Source organism: Podarcis erhardii, assembly GCF_964252035.2.
Source record: "Podarcis erhardii genome assembly, chromosome: 15".
In the NCBI taxonomy this organism is placed as follows: Eukaryota; Metazoa; Chordata; class Lepidosauria; order Squamata; family Lacertidae; genus Podarcis; species Podarcis erhardii.
In genome coordinates, this window is record NC_138505.1 from 16,580,949 (window position 1) to 16,599,457 (window position 18,509).

At 47.1% G+C, this 18,509-nt stretch overlaps 1 protein-coding gene across 11 annotated transcripts in view; it reads right to left on the bottom strand.

Moving 5' to 3' along the window:
* Window positions 1–18,509, bottom strand: part of ARHGEF2 (Rho/Rac guanine nucleotide exchange factor 2) — a 112,311-nt gene that overhangs the window by 50,018 nt on the left and 43,784 nt on the right. Inside the window, exon 1 of one of the 11 annotated variants that reach the window (XM_081842417.1) lies at window positions 5,100–5,122. The exons of 9 other annotated variants lie outside the window; for them this stretch is intronic. Coding sequence is in view for 1 of the 2 variants with exons in the window: in XM_081842416.1 (XP_081698542.1) it covers window positions 2,100–2,162 (63 nt within the window). In the remaining variant the exon portion in view is untranslated. Of the gene's footprint in view, window positions 1–2,099; window positions 2,448–5,099; window positions 5,123–18,509 lie in introns of those variants that run through there. One more of the 11 variants, XM_081842416.1, reaches the window with a different exon arrangement.

An 18,509-nucleotide genomic window follows, 5' to 3' on the forward strand; every position in this document is an offset into this window, starting at 1 on the left:
AGTTTTAACCAACCCACTAACACCAGCCTCAAGTATTTAGGCGTGCCCCATATTTACTAAACACATTAACTTGTGGCTGTTTATCCTCATGCCATGTTAACATTCGCTTAAAAGGAAAAAAAAACTCTGAGGAGGAAAATAGAAGTTTTAAGAAGGAGCAGCTATTTTAAGCTCGGCGGTTCATATTTTGTTTTGAAATAGCTACAAAAATCCGTGCCTGTTATAGACATTCTTCCATCACGCACAACGGCCAATAAATAAATCTCCCCATAAGGGCAGCTGGAGCATAAAAGGTCCCCACCCCCCACCCTCTCTCTGCCTAATGCTGGGGAACTGAAGGGGTTAATGGTGGGAGGAAGCAGATAAACAGAGGCTGTTCCCTTTTCTTGGCTGTTTCATTTCACAAGGTTACTCCAAGGCTTTACTTTTGAACATTTTTTTTTAAAGAATCCACACTGTTAGGTTGCTCTCTTCTAGAGAAGCAGAGAGTTCCCTCCCTCCGCTCTCCCCAAGTTTGAATTAGCTCTTGGTTTTATTTTGTTTTGGCATGGGTGGTGGTGGGGGAATGGACGGACATAAGTAGATCAATTTCAGGCAAAGAAAAAGGCAACCTAACAGGGGTGCCCACACCATCAGCACCCCAAAGCAAAAGGGATCTCAAGCCACAATGTGTTAAAAGTCTGCCCAGAAACAGGGGTCCAGTTAGCCAAAGTTTCTGAATTGTGGTACCAGTTTTGCAACCTGAGCAGAAGCACAAGGTCCAATACTGTATGCAAAACTCAAAAGAGTTCTGCGCTAAACAGAGACATCTTGGGGAATGGCATGTGCTGTGGCCCTTTTGTGGAACCCGTCTTGCGCTGGAGGACCTCCATCACCACGTGGTTTTGGTGTAGAGAGCCCTCCTTTCCCAACTGGCCCTGTTGGGTTAAAAGCCCCCCCCCCCCCGCAATAGCCCATTGTCTTGCCACACACAAAGGAACAGTAGCAAAAGCCAGGCAAAGGCTGAGCAGCCAGGGAGGCACAGAAGCAGAGGTGAGAGTCAGCTAGAAAACATGGTCCAACTTTTGCTCCCCGGATGCAGGAATCAGAACAGGGGAAACCACAGAAGGAAGGTTTAAGCAATGTAAGAAAAATAATGGTGAGGAAGGGGGGGGATCCCCAATGAAAATGACCCAAGGGCAGGGGAGGAGAGAGATGCAAATACCCATTCAGAAGTCTGGGAATGAAATTTCTAAATATCTGGGACACACAGCAGAGCTGTTCTGTGCCCCTTTCATGTGGCACCGACAGAAAAACTTGATTGCTCACCCGTTGAAGAATAATAGGACATCTGGCAAGGCGAGATCTGGGAGGGGAAAACGGGGTGTGGGTGGAAGGGTGCATTTTGTTTTAAAAGAGTAAAATAAAATTGAGGGTTTCCTTCAGGGCCACAAGTCGAAACAAGCTTGCCAAAACGCACATGCAGGGTCATGAAAGCAGATCGAGAATATTTGGCATTTGGCTGAGATCCTTGGTGAGAATATTTATTTGCAAGTCAGTGAAAGGCAAATGTGTTCAAGGGTTGAGCTTTTGGGGGTCGCTAATTTTACTGAGTCTCAACAGCCTGGAAACTTTTACAAATCAAACCAAATCAGATTAAGAGTCGGACATGTGTGTGTTTTGTTTCTCTCAAACAAACAAACAAACGATTTCAAGGGAATGTTTAAAACATAGAATAACTTCTGAATCTGAGACAGGAAGCTTCCCCTCCCAAAAAAGAAACAACAACTTCAATGTACAGAGACACTTCTAAGGGCAAAAAGAGGTTACAAAGAGCAGGCGGCTAATGTCCCAAGATCATGCCCCACACCCCAATATTTCTAAAGCCTTCTCTCTTGAAAAGATTATATGCCTGTCCCACAAATGTGTCTCCACCCCCACCCCATCATGCCACAATAGTCCAGCCGCTCTCAAAGGCGCCCCAGAACCCTTGCTCCTCTTTCCAGAAGGTCACCCCAACAAATCCAGTCCCTCACTAGACACACAGACGCTAGACAAGGCAATGTGAAATGTCCCTCCATCACCCCCAAACTTCAAGAGCTGACTGAACAGGGACAAACCTTCAAGGCGATCTCCTTCGCACGATCACTTCTCGATCTGGCCAACGACTCTATCCGAGACATAATCCAAGACTGAGTCCAAACGACCCCCCAATCAATCCCCGACTGGGTCTCCTGCTAGGTGAATTGCTGGGGGCGTTTTGGGCATGAAAAGCAATGGGGGTTGGGGTGGGGAATCAGAACCAGAAAAGGACCAGCACAAGGGATGAATGGATGGATGAGGCTCTCTCCGGAGGACAAAAAGAAGGAGAGAGGCAGGCAGACGGACCAACGCTTCAGGCTTGCTCAGCTCAGCTCGGCACATCCAACTCAGAGCAGGAAGTTAACTGGCTAAGCTCGCTCAAAACTGTACTCTGTCTGGGCTGTTCAAACTGCATCGCTCCTCCTCTCTCTTGAAAGAGGAGATGGAGGGGGAGGAGGGGACACTCACTGGTGGCTTGGAACAAACAAGAGAGATGTGAGCACCACAGCCAGCAGCTCTGATCCTGAAGAACAGCAGCCTGCAGCGGCAGGAGGGTCCTCAGAGGTCTGTGGCACAGAGCCAGGTGGTCCCCGTGTCCAGGACCGTGCAATGCGCTCAGGTTTTCAAACCCTTTTGCCCAGGATGCTCACCACCTCTGGAGCCACATGTGGATCACTCAAGTGGCACAGACCCTGCAAACGTTCTGACTCCTTGCCCTCCAGAGACAGGGAGAGAGATGGACCTCTTCCCAAGAATCTCAGGCACTGGGGTGATCTGGACGCAATGCCTCGTGTCAGTCAGCCGTGTGAAAGGGTTGAAAGTAGCAACTGGAGAGGCCTGAAGAGCCTGGCTGCCAGATAAGGCTAAAGGATCATTTAGTCCAGCATCCTGTTGTCACAGTAGCCAGCCAAGATATCCCTGTGGGAAGCCCACAAACAGGATCCAAGCACAACAGCTTGTGGTTACCCGGCAAGCAGCTTACAGAAAAGCATACTGCCACTGACAGTGGAGGGAGCATATAGCCATCATGGCTAGTAGCCTTGTGCATTTTGAATTTATCTTTGCACCTTTTAAGCTGGCCAGGTTGGTGGTCATTGCTCCATCCTATGATATCAGAGCACAATCCTATACACATCTACTCAGCCTTCTGTCCCTGCTCCTGCCAGCGATCAAAACTCACCAGGCATTAGGTGCATTTTGCACCTGCTATTGGTCACTTGTGACCTGTGAGCCAGGTGGCACGCTTTTTTTGCTGCCATGCAAGGATGTGAGTCACCTGGTTCCCACCATAGCACTTCAGCAAAAGAGCAGCCTTCTTCTGCTGCGAGCCAGATAATTCGCATAGCAGCGCAGCAGCAGAAAAGTTTTTCACTGAAGTGTGTGGTATGATTTCATTTTGAAACTGGCATAGCTGAGACCCAACCCTAATGTGGAATTGAACCTAAATGTTTAGCAGTATTTCTTCTCTCTTGTCCTGTTCAGTTCTGATCCAGACATTAACTTGAAACGATTTAACAACTGGCTCAGTTACTTTGAACTTATTCAGATACATATTGTGCAGATTGATGTCATCAACTTTTATTCTTGCGGAGTAACTCTAGTGGGAGTGAATATAATGTTGAATATTTAACTAGAGACCTATTTAAAACATGGATCCAAAGGACACTGCTTCTTCCTCCATGTCACTCCCCTGAACAGGATTTGCTGAAGCCCGAGAACTTGCAGTTGGAAGGGGAAATTGTAGAAGACCACATAACTGCTTAGGTGCATGCCTGGGGATCTTTGGATCTTGACTGTTTTCACACACTAATGCCACATCCTGTGTAGAAATCTATCAGTTATATTTTATCTGCACAATCAGAATGAATTTCAGGAACCAAAGGGCTTTTCCTGTGCCGCCTGAGCAGGCGCAGTGAACGTTATTGTTATTTGTTGTAGCTTGTCTTCACTTACCCCACCACACTGCCCTGCTCATAGTTGTGAAGAATATTCTTACATTATGAATGGTCCATGTCACCATTAAGAAAAATAGGTAGGAATGGGCCACTATATATGTGGACTGTCTCTGGATCAAGTAACTTTTCTTCTTTAAGTTCTTAAAGTTTTTAATCTAGCTCAAGGCAGAGGCTGACTTTGCCACTTCAGGGATGTGTAGGTGTGTGTCCAGCTGAGCACCCCATGTCTGAAAGAGGAAACATTCCTTCATTTAGGTTTGGGGTAGTCTTTTCCCCTTCTGTGGCCCTAGCCATATTCCACCTTGGAGCACAACTGAGAGTGACCTTCAAAGGCGGGGAGAGAGAAGCTGGGGCACTCCATGTTAGGGGAAAGGCTGCAGCTCAGTACTAGAGCATCTACCTTGAATGCCAAAGGTCCCAAGATCAGTCCCCAGAATCTCCAGATACGACGGCTGTGAGAAAACCCTTCTTCAAATGCGAGTTGTCTACCAGCCAGTTGCAGACAATACTGAGCTAGATGGACCAATGGTCTGGCTCATTATAATACGACTTCCCATGAGAAAGAGACCCAAGGAGCTTGCAGTTTAAAAGTGGACCACGGGGAAGGCAACAAGATGGATGCAAAGCCTTTGACTGACCCATTTGTGCAAAGATTTAGTTAAAGGTAACAAACCCAGATTTTCATGTTAATTTGTATTCAGAGCTGCTTGCCGTTTCACAAATTATCTCCCCACCTGACCCCCCCCAATCTCGTATTAATCATCCCCCTCTGAACTGCTGAACACTTTTTTTTCAGAAGCAAAATGCCTGGGTGTTTTGGGGGGCTTCATCTGAGCTAGAACATAGTTTCAAGGAAAACAGTCCTAGAGAGTGCCTCCAATACAAGCCGAGTGTGCCATTCTCCCCACCCTTCCCGGCCATCTGAGATTAGGGGCCAAACTGCAGGCAGACGATAACACCATAAACTTTTAGAAATTCATCTCTCTCCCTCCCCCTCTTCCCAATCTGTTTTCTGAGTCTCCTCCACTCTCAAGTCCCCACTTGGCCTCACTGTGTTGGGGAGGGGTTAGGACAGCAACTTACTCAATAATGGTTGGGGCACAAAGCCTCTTGGCTAGCTTGGCAGCTGCTGGAGTAAAGGACTGGCTCTTCTCTGCCTGCCACACCAAATGGACATCCAGCTTTGACTGACCCGGTAGGACGAAAACAAAATGACTCTCTGGCTGAGGCTGCAGAGCCCACCCCTGCCTCAGGGCATTTGACTGCGACTCACAAGGGGGGAATTTCCTTTTCCTTGACCTTCCGGGCTATTCATTAACTGAGGTCAACTGGGTCCCAGCAGCAGCTTCAGCAAAGCTTCCAAACCCTGCATTTTGTTAGGTCACCCTGTCTCTCTCTCACACCCACACACAACAAGCATGTGCACAGGATTGTTTCAAAGTACTTTCCTACAAGGAGCTCAAGGGGCATCCATGGCTCTCCCTCTCCTCATTTTAGCCTCAGAAACCCTGTAGGGCATGGTAGGCTGCAAGAGAGAGAGAGAGAGAGAGAGAGAGAGAGAGAGAGAGAGAGAGAGACTGATCCAAGGTGGGACAGGAAAAGGTGGGATATAAGTGCAATAATTTAACAACAAATCCTAGTGATAAAATTGACCCATAGGTGTGGGATAGGGTGTTAAGTTCATTGGAGCACAAAAGGCATATACTGTACTTTAGGTGGACTCAATATTAATGGGGTGGGGGGAGAACACAGTTCACCGCCTTGAGCTCCTTGAAAGAAAGGTGAGATATAAAGGCAATAACAAGCAAACAGAACTCCTTCTTTAGAAGTGAAGCTGTGAGCAAGAGTTTTTCCACTTCCTGGATTTTACAAACTGCCAAAGAACTGCCATGGGTCAGCTTTTGCATGTGACTGGCCAGCAACCCACTATGGAGAGATCAGGGCCTGGCCTACAAACCAGCAGGGTCTGCGGTCTCACAACCCACCCCCCACCCAAGACCTTGCTGGCCCAGAACACATCTGTCAAGCTGGTCCTGGGCCATCATAAAGGCTTGGCTGGTCACATGTTGTTCCACCCTTGCCATATGTCTCAGGGCAGCGGCTCTGATACAAACAGCCTCCAGATCCACACCACACGTTTAATGCACATGCTTCCCCCAAAAGAATCCTGGAAGCTGTAGTTTGTTAAGGGTGTTGGGAATTGTAGCTCTGTGGGTGGGGAAACTACCATTCCCGGGATTCTCTGGATGAAGGCATGTGATTTAAGTGTGCATTGGGTGTGGTGGTGTGAGACAGTGCAACATCGGTTCATCCTTGCCCTGTTTTTCTAGCGAGCAAGAGTCCCTGGAGCCCAGCACTTACGTGGCTCCCCCCATCTCAAAAAAATGTCCATTGCCCATCTTTTTCTTCTGAGTGATATAAAACTGAAATCCCCCAGGCCAAGTTTAAATGTTGCTTCTCAAGTTGCATAGTTGGAGAAAACAGGTACCCTGCATTACTGAGCTGTTTAAAAAAACATAAATCCTGGCCAGAGATCAACTTGAGGATGGTTTGGTGCTTTCTAAAAAAAGGTCCAAGCTCTGTGTCATTCTTTCCAACTAAAGTTGGCAAGAAGGTCCACTCGAGGAAGAATAAAAACTCAACTCCCATGTCACCCCCACCCCCTTTCCGTTCCCACCCTCAGGGATTTGGTTTCCCTCTCACCAAATAAGAAAAGCATAGCCTTCAACATCCAGAATTTTAAGAGGGAGAAGCTAACACCAGCCTTATGGAGATAACTATATTTATCCCGGGGAACATTATGGTGGAGGAGAACACCCACAGTCATTCTGTTAGGTCTCAAGAGACCAGAGATGGAATCTCTGGCTGACATCAAGCCTCTTAAAAGACAATGCAGAGCAATCTGCAGGTAGTCAGTTGAGGGATTGGTTTCGTGGTCAGTCTTGGAACACATAGCACAACAGCAAGAGCATTTTGGAGCAGCTGCAAAGTGCTTCTATAGCTCACCACCAATTATGCACAATCGGACTTAACGTATCTAGGGTGAGGGGAAGCATTGCTCTGCTGCAGATCGGAATTCTGCCCGCAAAACTCATTTTCATGCCTGGGCTCAGCTCTGCAATATTATGAGAATGTGCAGAGTGCCTGTCCCTCCCCAGTTCCTTGATATGGGATTAAGGGAGCAGGGCTTCCAGATCAGAGGATCAATGTTGGGCCCTCAAACTGAACATTTTAGAAATGAATAATCTACCCAGTTCTGCGAAGGAGCAAAGCTCAAGAAGTCACAACGTGTGGTGCTTCTGGAAAGGCCACAAGCAGGACATGAAGGCACAGGATGCTCAGAGGTGTCCTTCAAAAGATGGAGGCTCCATGTTGCTGTCATGACTGGTTGCAGTTGCTAGAACCAACTTCCTCCATGGACATGTCAAAAGGCCTTCTTAAAGACAGACAGTGGCTTTTGTCACATCTTGCAGCAGTGTATTCCTAGGATGAGGTATGCACTGTGTGAAGTATTTCCTTTAATCTGTGCTGTATTTACTGCCCCTTAGTTCCTTTGGTGGACCCTGAGTTCTAGTATTATAGGACAGGGATTCCCTCCCCCCTCAATCTACTTCCCCTACACTACATATAATGAGTTGGAAAACTTTTTCAGCTCAAGGAGAGCTGCATTCCCGTATGGGCAAACTTCCAGGGGCTGCATGCCAGTGGAGGGCAGGGCTAGAGGCAGAAGCAGTCCAGCCCGTGAATGCGATTCTGTATAGAAGGCAACATTCCAGCCACCCAAAAGCCAGAGGTTTCAACACACCTGCACACCTATGTGTCCCCAGTCTCCACCCAGGCAAGGATGGGTTCCTCCAGATGGCCTGTTATGTACTGAGCACATTCATCCTGATTTGCTTGCACAAAGCTTATCTGGAGGTTAGACTATTTACAGCCTTTATTGAGCATTTATTCCGATTTGTTTGTGCATTTATCCTAATTCACTTGTGGGCGGGGGGGGGTGGCGGCGGCAGTAAACATCTTCCCATTCATCCTTCGTTTATCCCACACTTTCTAGAGCATTTCCCTGTCACTTTCCAAACTGCAAAAGCTTGATTTTTTTTTTATAAAAAAAGTGGGCTTGCTGTGCTAAGGGCAAAAGAGAGGTCCATCGTGATTGCACAAACCTAAACTCATGGGATGCACTTGACACCCTCTGCCAAGTCTGAAGGCACCACATAAGGCATCATCACAGCCAGGCAAAAGCACCTGAGGGCATGGAACAGGGACAGTGAGAGTCCTGAGGGCCAGAGACAGATGCCTGGAGGGCCACATGTGGCCAATAGGCAGGAAGTTCCTCATGCTTGATGTGTAACTTGATAAACCTACCCAGTGATTGTCTGCACACCACCTCTCTTCACAAGAGGAGCTGGAACCCAGTTTTACGTTTTGGGCATCTAAAAAATGATGTCCAAACTGACATTGAAATACACATGCCCGCTAGTATTAAAATTCTCGTCCTCTTCCATCCTTTTCTGGTATGGAGGAAAACCTGGACGTTGACCGTCTTGCTGTTAACCAGACGGTTGGTGGTTCAAGCCCATCCAGGGACAACTGTGGACTGGATTCCTGCATTGCAAGGGGTTGGACCAGAGGGCCCAAGTTATACAATTCTATGAAAACCATCAGTGCGCATCTATAGAACTTCTTTGCAAGGGGGAACACATTCTTCAGACCACTCACATTCAAAAGCAACATGTTTAGAAACTGTTATTCCCATTTAAAATGTACTACTCCTGGGTTTCCACATGTTTTAACTGCATTTGCACATATCCCAAATGACAATAAATGTAAAGCCCTAGATGTGTTTGTTTGAGGGCACTGCCTACGTTTATCACAGTACAACTGCTGCTGCTTCCCTCCCCATCTCCTGATTATTTAGCTCTTCTCCTCTTTATTCCCCTCCCAGCCTGCCTGTCAAATAAAGAGTAGAAGCTGCTGCTTTTCAGCCATTCCTTTTTTTTTTAATTATCTTTTGCTTCCTGGCTTAAGTGGAACCAGCAGTGGTGCAAGCAATTAATCCCAAAGAGCATTAACAGCGGGGCCTGGCTGCCTTGATTGAAACTCATCACCCAGCCCTTACACATCCTCAAACCTTGCCCCACCACAATGGCTCCATGGGCCACCTCTCCAGGATTCATTAATATGAGTAATTAAAGAAAGAGCCTTCCCTTGGGGAGGGGGGGTGTGGAGCAGGAAAAGGAAATTTCAGGGGGGGGTGGTTAAGCAGAATAGGGAATCCCCTAACACTGATCTCTGAACCCTACTTTTGATACCAGGGAATAGTCTTTAAAATTAATTACAGAGGAGAAAGCACCTCCATTTGAATCCATTGGTTTGGGTCCTAGCCTCCGGAGCAGAAGAAAACAGGCTTCCTCCATCTTTCTTGTGACAGCCCTATACCCCAATTGATTATTCTCCGCTATGAATTATTCTTCTCTACAGCCAACAAAATCAGAATAAAATTATGCAAAAATAAATACCATGGAAAGGTGCTTGATTTGCACAATGAACCCTAAGACACAGGGTTCAAATATCCTTATACTTTGGGCACAAATGAATTCTGATGGATCTTCTCACTGAGAAGCACACACAGCCATTTCTCTGTATGACAAAGGCCCTCAAAAGTCAGCTCTGTGTCCATTAAGTGCTTGAAATGTAGGAAATAAAACATGAAGGAGCAGTAAGTGGGTCCTAAGGCAAAAGGGGAGCCATCAGCTGGTGCACAGCCAGTCTTCAGAAGGAGAATGGAAGCGCCACCCATCTAAGAGAGGGGTGGGAGGCTATGGTATATTTCTGACCAGAAGAGAATGAAAAACTACAAAGAGACAAGGAGGGAATCTTTCCCTGAGGCCTAAAAAGCATCTGAGAAACATAAAATGAATTAGAGGCAAAGGAATTCGACACACAATAAATTCACTCAGCTCAACAGGACGTGTAAAAGGCAGGAAACTACGACGAAGGACAATGGAAAACGGGTTGGACAAAAGGGGCAGGGTCCTCCCTTTGGAATGTGGGGCCTGCTTTTTGCAGGGGAGGCAAGAGCAAACAAAATGCTTTTCTCCCCCAGCTAGGTGTGCAAGGAGAGGTGGCAGCTGTTGCAGAGATATAATAATTTCCCAAGCTCGTTTTATGTTCAGCCACGGTGGCAGCAAGAGGGCACATTGTAAAGGGGCAACTCAACCCAATGGAAAAAGTGCCAAAGGGCAATTCTGTAGTGATCAATGTGACGTTTGGAAGCTTCTTTACATAATCACTGGTGTTTTAGGTAATATTATCTGAATTCCAATTAAGATTAAAATATTTTGTGTGTTAACTGGACTGGCTTGATCTTCCCTACAAAAATATTCAAGAAGTATGCTGCAGGTAGTTCAAATGCTTTCTTTTTATTGTGCTTTAAAAGATGTGACCAATGTTACAGTTTCACAACTGGGGTATAAATGCAATCAATACATAAATAAGGCAAATGTGTTATCTAAAAGTATGAATAAAAAATAATTTCATCATACTAATGTTTCATGAGCAAGTGTCAAATTTATGGTAATGTTTATTTGAAAGTGTGGGGAAAAGGTTTTCCTGCAAATTACCTGTGGCCAACATAACCACACTGAGGTTTTTATTTTATAATAATAATAAAAAGTGGTGTATAAATTATATGAAATAAAATAAAATTAGGAAATAACATGGCCAATGTAACCTGTGTTAATTAATGGATACAAAGGTGAAGGTAAAGGACCATGTGGTAAGTTGTAATGTCCAGGGTAATTTAAAGTTAGCTGTGGCAAAACCCTCATGATTTGTTTCTTTTCAACCCAATGTTTTCAGGGAAGACAAATGTTACAGAAGTCTCCTTATTAAGAAGAGGATATTGCATCACCTGGCCAACCAATTTTCTTTTCAATTTCCCCGTCTCAAACCCAACAACAACAAAATTGCCAACCGACACATCAGCGGCTGTTTCTGCTTCCGCTCTTTCTTTCAGGATAGCCACATTATCCACAAGGACATTGTTCTCTGCGTTTGTGGTGTTTTATTTTAAATTATGTTGAAAATTCATCTACATGTTTCGCAGGGTTGTCAAGTTCCCTGAGGTAAGGCAAGAAGAGGCCTTCAGTTCCTGAGGTGAATTTTTATATCTCTAGCTCAGGAGTGGAGAAAACACCCAGTCCGTACAGGTCACCCAGTGAGCTACATGGACAAGTGAGGATTCGAACTCTGGTCTCTCCATAGTCCTAGTCTGACAGTCTAACTCCTACTGGCTCTCTTCCTCTGGGTCAGCCATCCCCTTCCTGGTTCCTTCACCGGCTGCCTTCCCCTGGCCCTGGAACTGTTCTGCCTCTGACCCTGCCAAGGCCAAAAGCCCCAATTGGCAAACTTCCTGTCTCACTATCTCAGGCCAGCAAAAGTGCAGCTGTTGACTCTTTGCACATTCTGCAGCTGTTGAAGGCACAGGAGCTGTGCCAGAAGCAAAGTGTGGCAATGCCAAGGCCGAAAAGATTGCCTTCTGAGACAAGCCTACCCTCTCGGACTGGAGAACAGAGCCTGTTATGTTGACCAGGACCAGAGAAGGCTCCCACCCGTAAAACAGCCTATTCTGTGCCTATTTACTTGAAAGTTTGATTGGGGCACCTGCAAATGACCAGTTTATTGAGCCCCTTCATCCGGATTTGCCTTTATGGAGGTTATATCATAGTACTGTAATGCTGTGAACATTCATCCCAGTATGGTTGCAGGCTGTTGAATCATTCCTTCCTCCCACAATTTTCAATCCATTTCTCAGTCTCTTTCCAAACTGTAATAATCCATATGTATTCCTTTTAGAGGAGGGTTTGTTGCACCTTGGATGCAAGATGGCATTAACCCACTTTAACTGTATAAAAAAATTCCTTCCAGTAGCACCTTAAAGACCAACTGAGTTAGTTCTAGGTATGAGCTTTCGTGTGCATGCACACTTCTTCAGATACACTTTAACTGTGTAAACCTAAATTTACGCTATGCAAAATAGTGACTAGTCTGGAGGCACCCAATGTTGGGTTTGGCTGCTGTAAAGCACCTAGGGATTTGTACAAAAGGTGGCATAATAAAAAATATTTCAAATAAATAAGCGAAGTAAAAGCCCACTAAGCTGAACGGTGCTTCTTTCCATTAAGTTAAGTGTGCATGACAAACAGCTTCAAAAGTGGCACCCAAGGGAAAAGTCTATTGGATGCAGTTTCTCCTATCGCTGTAGACGTGTGATAGGAAAAGCTGCACATGGCTGAATTCTTACTTTTGTGCCATTTTCCGTGCACACCCAAGTGCATTGCAGGAGGTTGCTTTAGATGACCCTTGAGGTCTCTTCCAACTCTACAATTCTATGATTCTAAGAAATATCCACTATCAACACCATGTTTAAATGGGGTAACTGCTCTTATGCATAACAGCATTGGCACAATGTTACCCAACCACAGATGCACAGAAACACATGTGCCCCCCACTTTACATTGGGCCTTAAAAGTTTTGGGAGCTCTCTGAAGGTTTGCATCTTATAACTCCATGCAGTTCGCAGAAGGGGGAAGAGACAGAGGGAAATATCATTTGTTTTCCGCCTTCTGTGGGAACTGGCTCCCTGCTTGCTGCAGCCTCCACGCCCACCCAGCTGTTGCTTCAACGGCTGAAATTACAATCTGGCTGAAAAAACCAGGGGAAAGGAGGGAAGGAACTAATCCCCTTGATTCCTCCTAACAGGTGCTCCATAGCAGCAGCATTAGTGATGGAAGGGGATCTCCACCCCCCACTCCAGCCGCCCTGTTCTTCCGCTGGCCCCCTAGAGGCCAACTTGCTTGAGTAACCAACGTCTAGTTGGCGCTAATAGCTTAGCATGCAGATCAGTGCCAGCTTAAATCCTCTTCAAAGAATGTTGCAATTATCAAGCAAAAAGCACCTGGGGTTTGGCTCAGGCCTGTTTGGAGCATGGACAGACCAACACCCGCAACCAGAGCTCAGCCCCAGGTCCTGTTTTGGACACAGACCTGTAGTTAACTACTTGTGTGGTTGCCATTGGCGAGCTGGAACTTCACACAGGCGAGTCCTTCACTAGTCCATTTGATTTCCATGCTGGCCAGGGAAGGAGGGAGAGGCTTTCTTTCCTGTTAGATCAGGCCAATTGGCCAGCATCCTGTTCCCAACAGTGACTGGTCAGATGCTTCTGTGAGTGCCAGTGACAGCCAGTGTGGTGTAGTGGTTAAGAGCGGCGGACTCGTAATCTGGTGAACTGGGTTTGATTCCCCGCTCCTCCACATGCAGCTGCTGGGTGACCTTGGGCCAGTCACACTTCTCTGAAGTCTCTCAGCCCCACTCACCTCACAGAGTGTTTGTTGTGGGGGAGGAAGGGAAAGGAGAATGTTAGCCGCTTTGAGACTCCTTCGGGTAGTGATAAAGCGGGATATCAAATCCAAACTCTTTCTTTCTTTCTAGGCAACCCACAGGCAGGGCATGACAGAGAGGGCAGTTTTCCAGTTTGTCCTCAGCAGCTGACACTCAGAGGTGGACTGCCTTTGGTCATGGAGGTTTCACTGAGCTAGTTGCTGAGGACAGACTTATGCCCACCCCCATCAGTGGCTCTTCCCCCATCCCACCCCCATCCAGACATCTCCCACAGCTGGTCTGTCACATTGGTGCTGTCCCACCCTGCTGCTATTTATAACAACCTACAGTTAGCCAGCCCACTTTGCAAGAGGAAACTGATCCCAATCGAACCACCCCAAACTTCCCCTTCAGCCCCACTGGGGACTTTTTTTTTTTGCCAGCGTGAGACTTCCTCCCTGCTTCTGTGGCTGAGAAAGCAAAGCTGGGGACTCCCCACCCCCTCATCAGTAACCTTATCAAGCCCCAGCCTCACTCAGGGGCTCTTCCTGGGATGGGCAGGCCCACTGGAACAACAAATAGATGATGGGGTTTTTTCTGGCATGCAGGATGGAAGCTACAAGGGGGTCTGGTGAGGGGGGCACTGCAGGGTGGAAGCCCTGAGACTCCAAAGAAATGCAAGTTATTGCCAAAGCAGCAGAAACCCAAAAGGCTCAAGGCATAGAGCCCTTTGCCAGTTCTTTTTGCAGAAGTCTCAAGGCAAAGGGCTGATGTAGGCACAATGTCTAATGTAGAAAGCACCGCTCAACCAAAGCAGCCGTATGGGCTGCTGAAACATGAAAGTGGTCCTCGTAACCCCCTCATGGCTGCCACTAATTCACAGGAGGGATGTGCAGCAGATTTGGGTGAATCCCAAATCTCAAAGCAAAAGTGGGTTGCTTAAAAGGGACTTTTGGCTTTGCAGAGGGGAAGCCAGTTCAGTACAAGGAGGCACGAGTTAAGGTGCTTTACAACACCTCAGCAATCCGGGCATAAGTTTACAGACTTCTATCATGTCACATGTTACCCGCCTTTTCTCTAACCAGAAAGTCCCAAATGCTGCAACCTTTCCTCACAGGGGAGTTGCTCCATCCCCTTGGTTGTTTTGGTTGCCTTTTTCTGAACTTTTTCCAGCTCTACAATAACCTTTTTGAAGCAAGGCAACAGGAACTATGCACATCCCCATTCTGCTGGCTGAACCCGAGGTTGGGATCCCAACGTGCCCCTGATGTTTTGGCCACGGGTGGGTGTTCCTGGCTCCACATGCTGCCACAAATTTCATGGGTGTTCCACCCAGTGAGTCCCCACAAACAACATGCCACGCAGCAGCGCTCCATCCAAACAGCAAGGCCTTGGGAACAAAGGTGGTTCCCTTGAGGAAAGCCACCTGCGGCTCAGGTGGCAAACGAGAAACAACCATGTGCGTGTGAGGTGAGTCACAGGCTGAAGACTGCAAGGCCCCAAAAGTAAGGTGGAAACACACAGGTGGTGTAGGAAATGCTTTTGACACTGGCTTGCTGAGCTGAGCCTTAAACCAGGCTGCCTCTCCACCCTGCCAAAAATCAGGCCTTTCTCTGTAGACTAACCCTGGGAACCTTGGGTCTTTCCTAATAAAAAATGTTCTCCTTGGCCTGGGGAAGATCCCTGCTTCCCCTCAACTGGGACAGAAAGGACCGTGTGAATGCGAACCCACAGGGTTGCAGCCCAAACACATGGTCTGCCCCAGCAGTGCTGAATTTAACTCATTTTATTTCATGAAATTTATACACCCCTTGATTGCAAATAAACATATAAACCTCAAAGTGGTTTACAAAAAGATAAAACACTAAAATCAAGGAAAGATTATGACAATAGGTTAGAATGTACAAAAGGTTAAAATACTAAAAGAGATTAAAATTCGCACCAGCTTCCTAACCTTCTCTTCAGAGAACCACCGACTCTTTTGAGGGGAATGGGTGAGGGGGAAAGTGAGACCCCTGCGCTGAGAGCATGCTTCCCTTTCCTTTACCCCACATGACCAGACCCAGCTCTGCCTGCTTATGAGGACGGGAGGCAGAGCAGCCCCAGGAAGCAGTAGGCGTCAGTAAGGCAAAGGTATTTCTGAAGGACTGAGTCAGAACTACGCCAGAATGTCTGCCTCACAGTGGGGAGGTCTTGTGACGTGAGGGTGGAAAACGCACTAAAGCTCAACCTACCCACGGCACCTAGCACCTTCCCTGACACTTAAAATAGAAGAACAGAGAGAAAAAGTGCCACCAGCGTGAATAAAATAATAATTGTGAGGGGGGGGGGCACAGTAAAAGGCTCGGTGGTTTGACGATAGTGGCTGGATGTGGAAGGGCAGAGGAACTGGAAGCCGGAATCCCCTCTTAGCAATGAAGCGTAATGAGAGCCAGAGCGTCAGGCTAGGACCTAGGAGTCCAGCATTTGAAAACCTGTGATTTAACACTGAATTGGGTTCCCCGCAGATTACCATTTAGCGCTAAAGAGTGGATTTCCCAGGGGAAGGTTGCAGGGCAAAGGCAAACCACTCAGCTCCATGCCTAGAAAGCATGGGACAAGCAGAAAACCACTCCGGCCTGTGCTTTTTAGGCAGGGGACAAGCGGAAGTGTGGACAAGCCCTCAGTCACAAAGCTCCCTGGGTGACCTTAGACTAGTCACTGCTTCTCAACCTAACCTACCTCACAGGGTTGTTGTGGGGGTTATATGAGAACTAGCACCTGACAGACCAGGGTTTGAATCCCCACTCGGCCATGGAGCTCACTGGACTCACTGCCTCTCAGCCTAACCTACCTCACAGTGGAAACACTATCATGCATTTGTGTTGGGGTGGGGTGGAGATGATTGGAACCCTCCCCAGGTGCTCCAAGGTCCTCTCCCCATGGCTCGGGCTCCCCTCTTCCACCCCTTGACCACCCAAGATATAGGTACGGTGATTTTTGTCTTCACCAGAAGGCCCTGAAAACCCCTGGCACCAGGCATGTTAGCTGAACCTTGAAGCTTGCCCCAAAGTGTTAGGCGAGCTGGATGCTAAGTTTATATTTTATTTTACATTATTACACTCTGCTTATCTCTTGCTCCTCCTTCCTTAATCATTGCTTTTCTAAAATAAACTCTTTATCATCCAGAATACTGGAGGTTGGCTGGCTTTTTTAGGCCACAACCGCCTTATCTCCCACACACCAGGCACTGAAACTACAAGCTACACGCTTTCTGCAGAGACTCAGGCTGACTCTTGCATCTAGCAGAGACTCGAGGAAGTTGGCTGGCAAGTTTCCCAATTCCCAGGATAAAAGCCGGGAGGATCCCCACTGCCCTATAGCTTGGAGGCTTATAAGCAGTATTGCCCAAAGGTTAGAGAGGTAGGGGGTGTTATACAGGGTGGATATACCCAGAGGACGCCATAGCAGGTGGTCCCCTGTTACTCCCATAAGAACTTAAGAGCAGTCTGCTGGATCAGGCCGATGTATCATCTAGCCCAGCATTCTGTTCTCACAGTGGTCAACCAAATGCCCGTCCCTTCCCCATGGTTTCCAGAAACTGGTATTCAGAAGCATTTCTGCCTCTGACTGTGGAGGCAGAGCACAGCCATCATGGCAAGTAGCCATTGTTAGTCCTCTCCCCTCCAGGTCACGTAGAGCTTTATAGGTCAAAACCAGCACTTTGGATTGGGCCCAGGGGGTGGGGGATCAGAAGCCAGGAAGGTGGCGTGGAAGATCCATCCCTGCTTAATGACACCTCAGGGACAGTTTATACCTTCAAGGGAATCAAGTGGGTAAACGTTTTCTTGGGCTGAATCGCTTCAGGACTGCAGGTGGAGGAAATGATGTGACCATAAAGAGCCAAGTCAGAGCAAAGAAGCCAGCCTAGTCTCCCTTGGCATACTGTTTCTCCATGTGCAGGGAAAGGGAAGCCTTCAGACACACAGCCACCCTGAAGGGCTACAGTCAAGTACTGTAACTGCTTGTTTCCCCAGTGACACCATTTAAATCAGCAGGACCAGTCACAGATCTCTCTCGATCTCTCCCCCTCCCCACCCACAAAACTCTTGGGATTGTTCATGTGGCCGTAAGTTCCAGAAGATGCATGCAAACTTATTTCCTTTTGCCTGGCTCAAACCTACTGCAAATCAGCTTAACTAGGTGACTGTCATCAGCTATAACTGTCTCCACACTGTCCATCACCCTGCAAACCTCTGCAAATGATTTCACAGGTGACTTTAGTCCACTTTGCTTAAAAATGTTGGGTCTAATAGACCCAATTTGAGTTGCACGACTCAAATTGATTATTTTTGTTGTTGTATATATTTCAACAATCCCAAAGTTTGAGAGTCAGTAGCACAGATGCTCTAAGGGTGGAAAAACCTCATTGATGAAGATAAGTCACTAACCAGACCTTGTTGCAAAGGGACCCCCTTGACAGTTCAAGCTTCAGGGCCCCAAAATGTAGGTCCAGTGCAGGGGAAAACTGGAAGAGGAGAGAGGCAGTGTGGTGTAGTGGTTAGAATGCCTGACTAGCACCAAGGATATCCCTGCTTGCCCATCAGGAAACTGAGTGAGTGAAGCCCGCTGGTCTGACCTGCCGCACAGGGTTGTTGTGAGAATAAAATGAGGAGGGGGAGAACCATGTGTGCTACCTTGAGCTCCTTGGAGGGAAAGGTGGGATATAAATGAAATAAATAAATAGTAAATAAATAAATAATAAAACTCTTAGATTCAGCTGTAAACCGAGCTAAACACCATTTCAGAAGTCTTCTCCTTCCGAAAGCGTCACCTTCTCTATTCTTGTCATCACAGCTCCTGCTTGCAGGAACAGCCTGACGTTCTAAAATGGGAACGCTGTGGAATAATTTGCCCTTAATGAGTCGCAAGTATTAGCTTTGTTCCAAGCAGGTCAGGCAGTTTAACTTGCTAATAATATACAGTATATATCTTTAAGAAAAGAAAAAAAATGGGCCACATTGTTGAGACCAGTCATGTGAGCCCTCAACTAACATGGCGGGGAGAGGGAGGAAGTTTGAGAACAGCCATAAAAAGGAAATTTGCCTCTCAGCCCCTCTGCCTGGGATT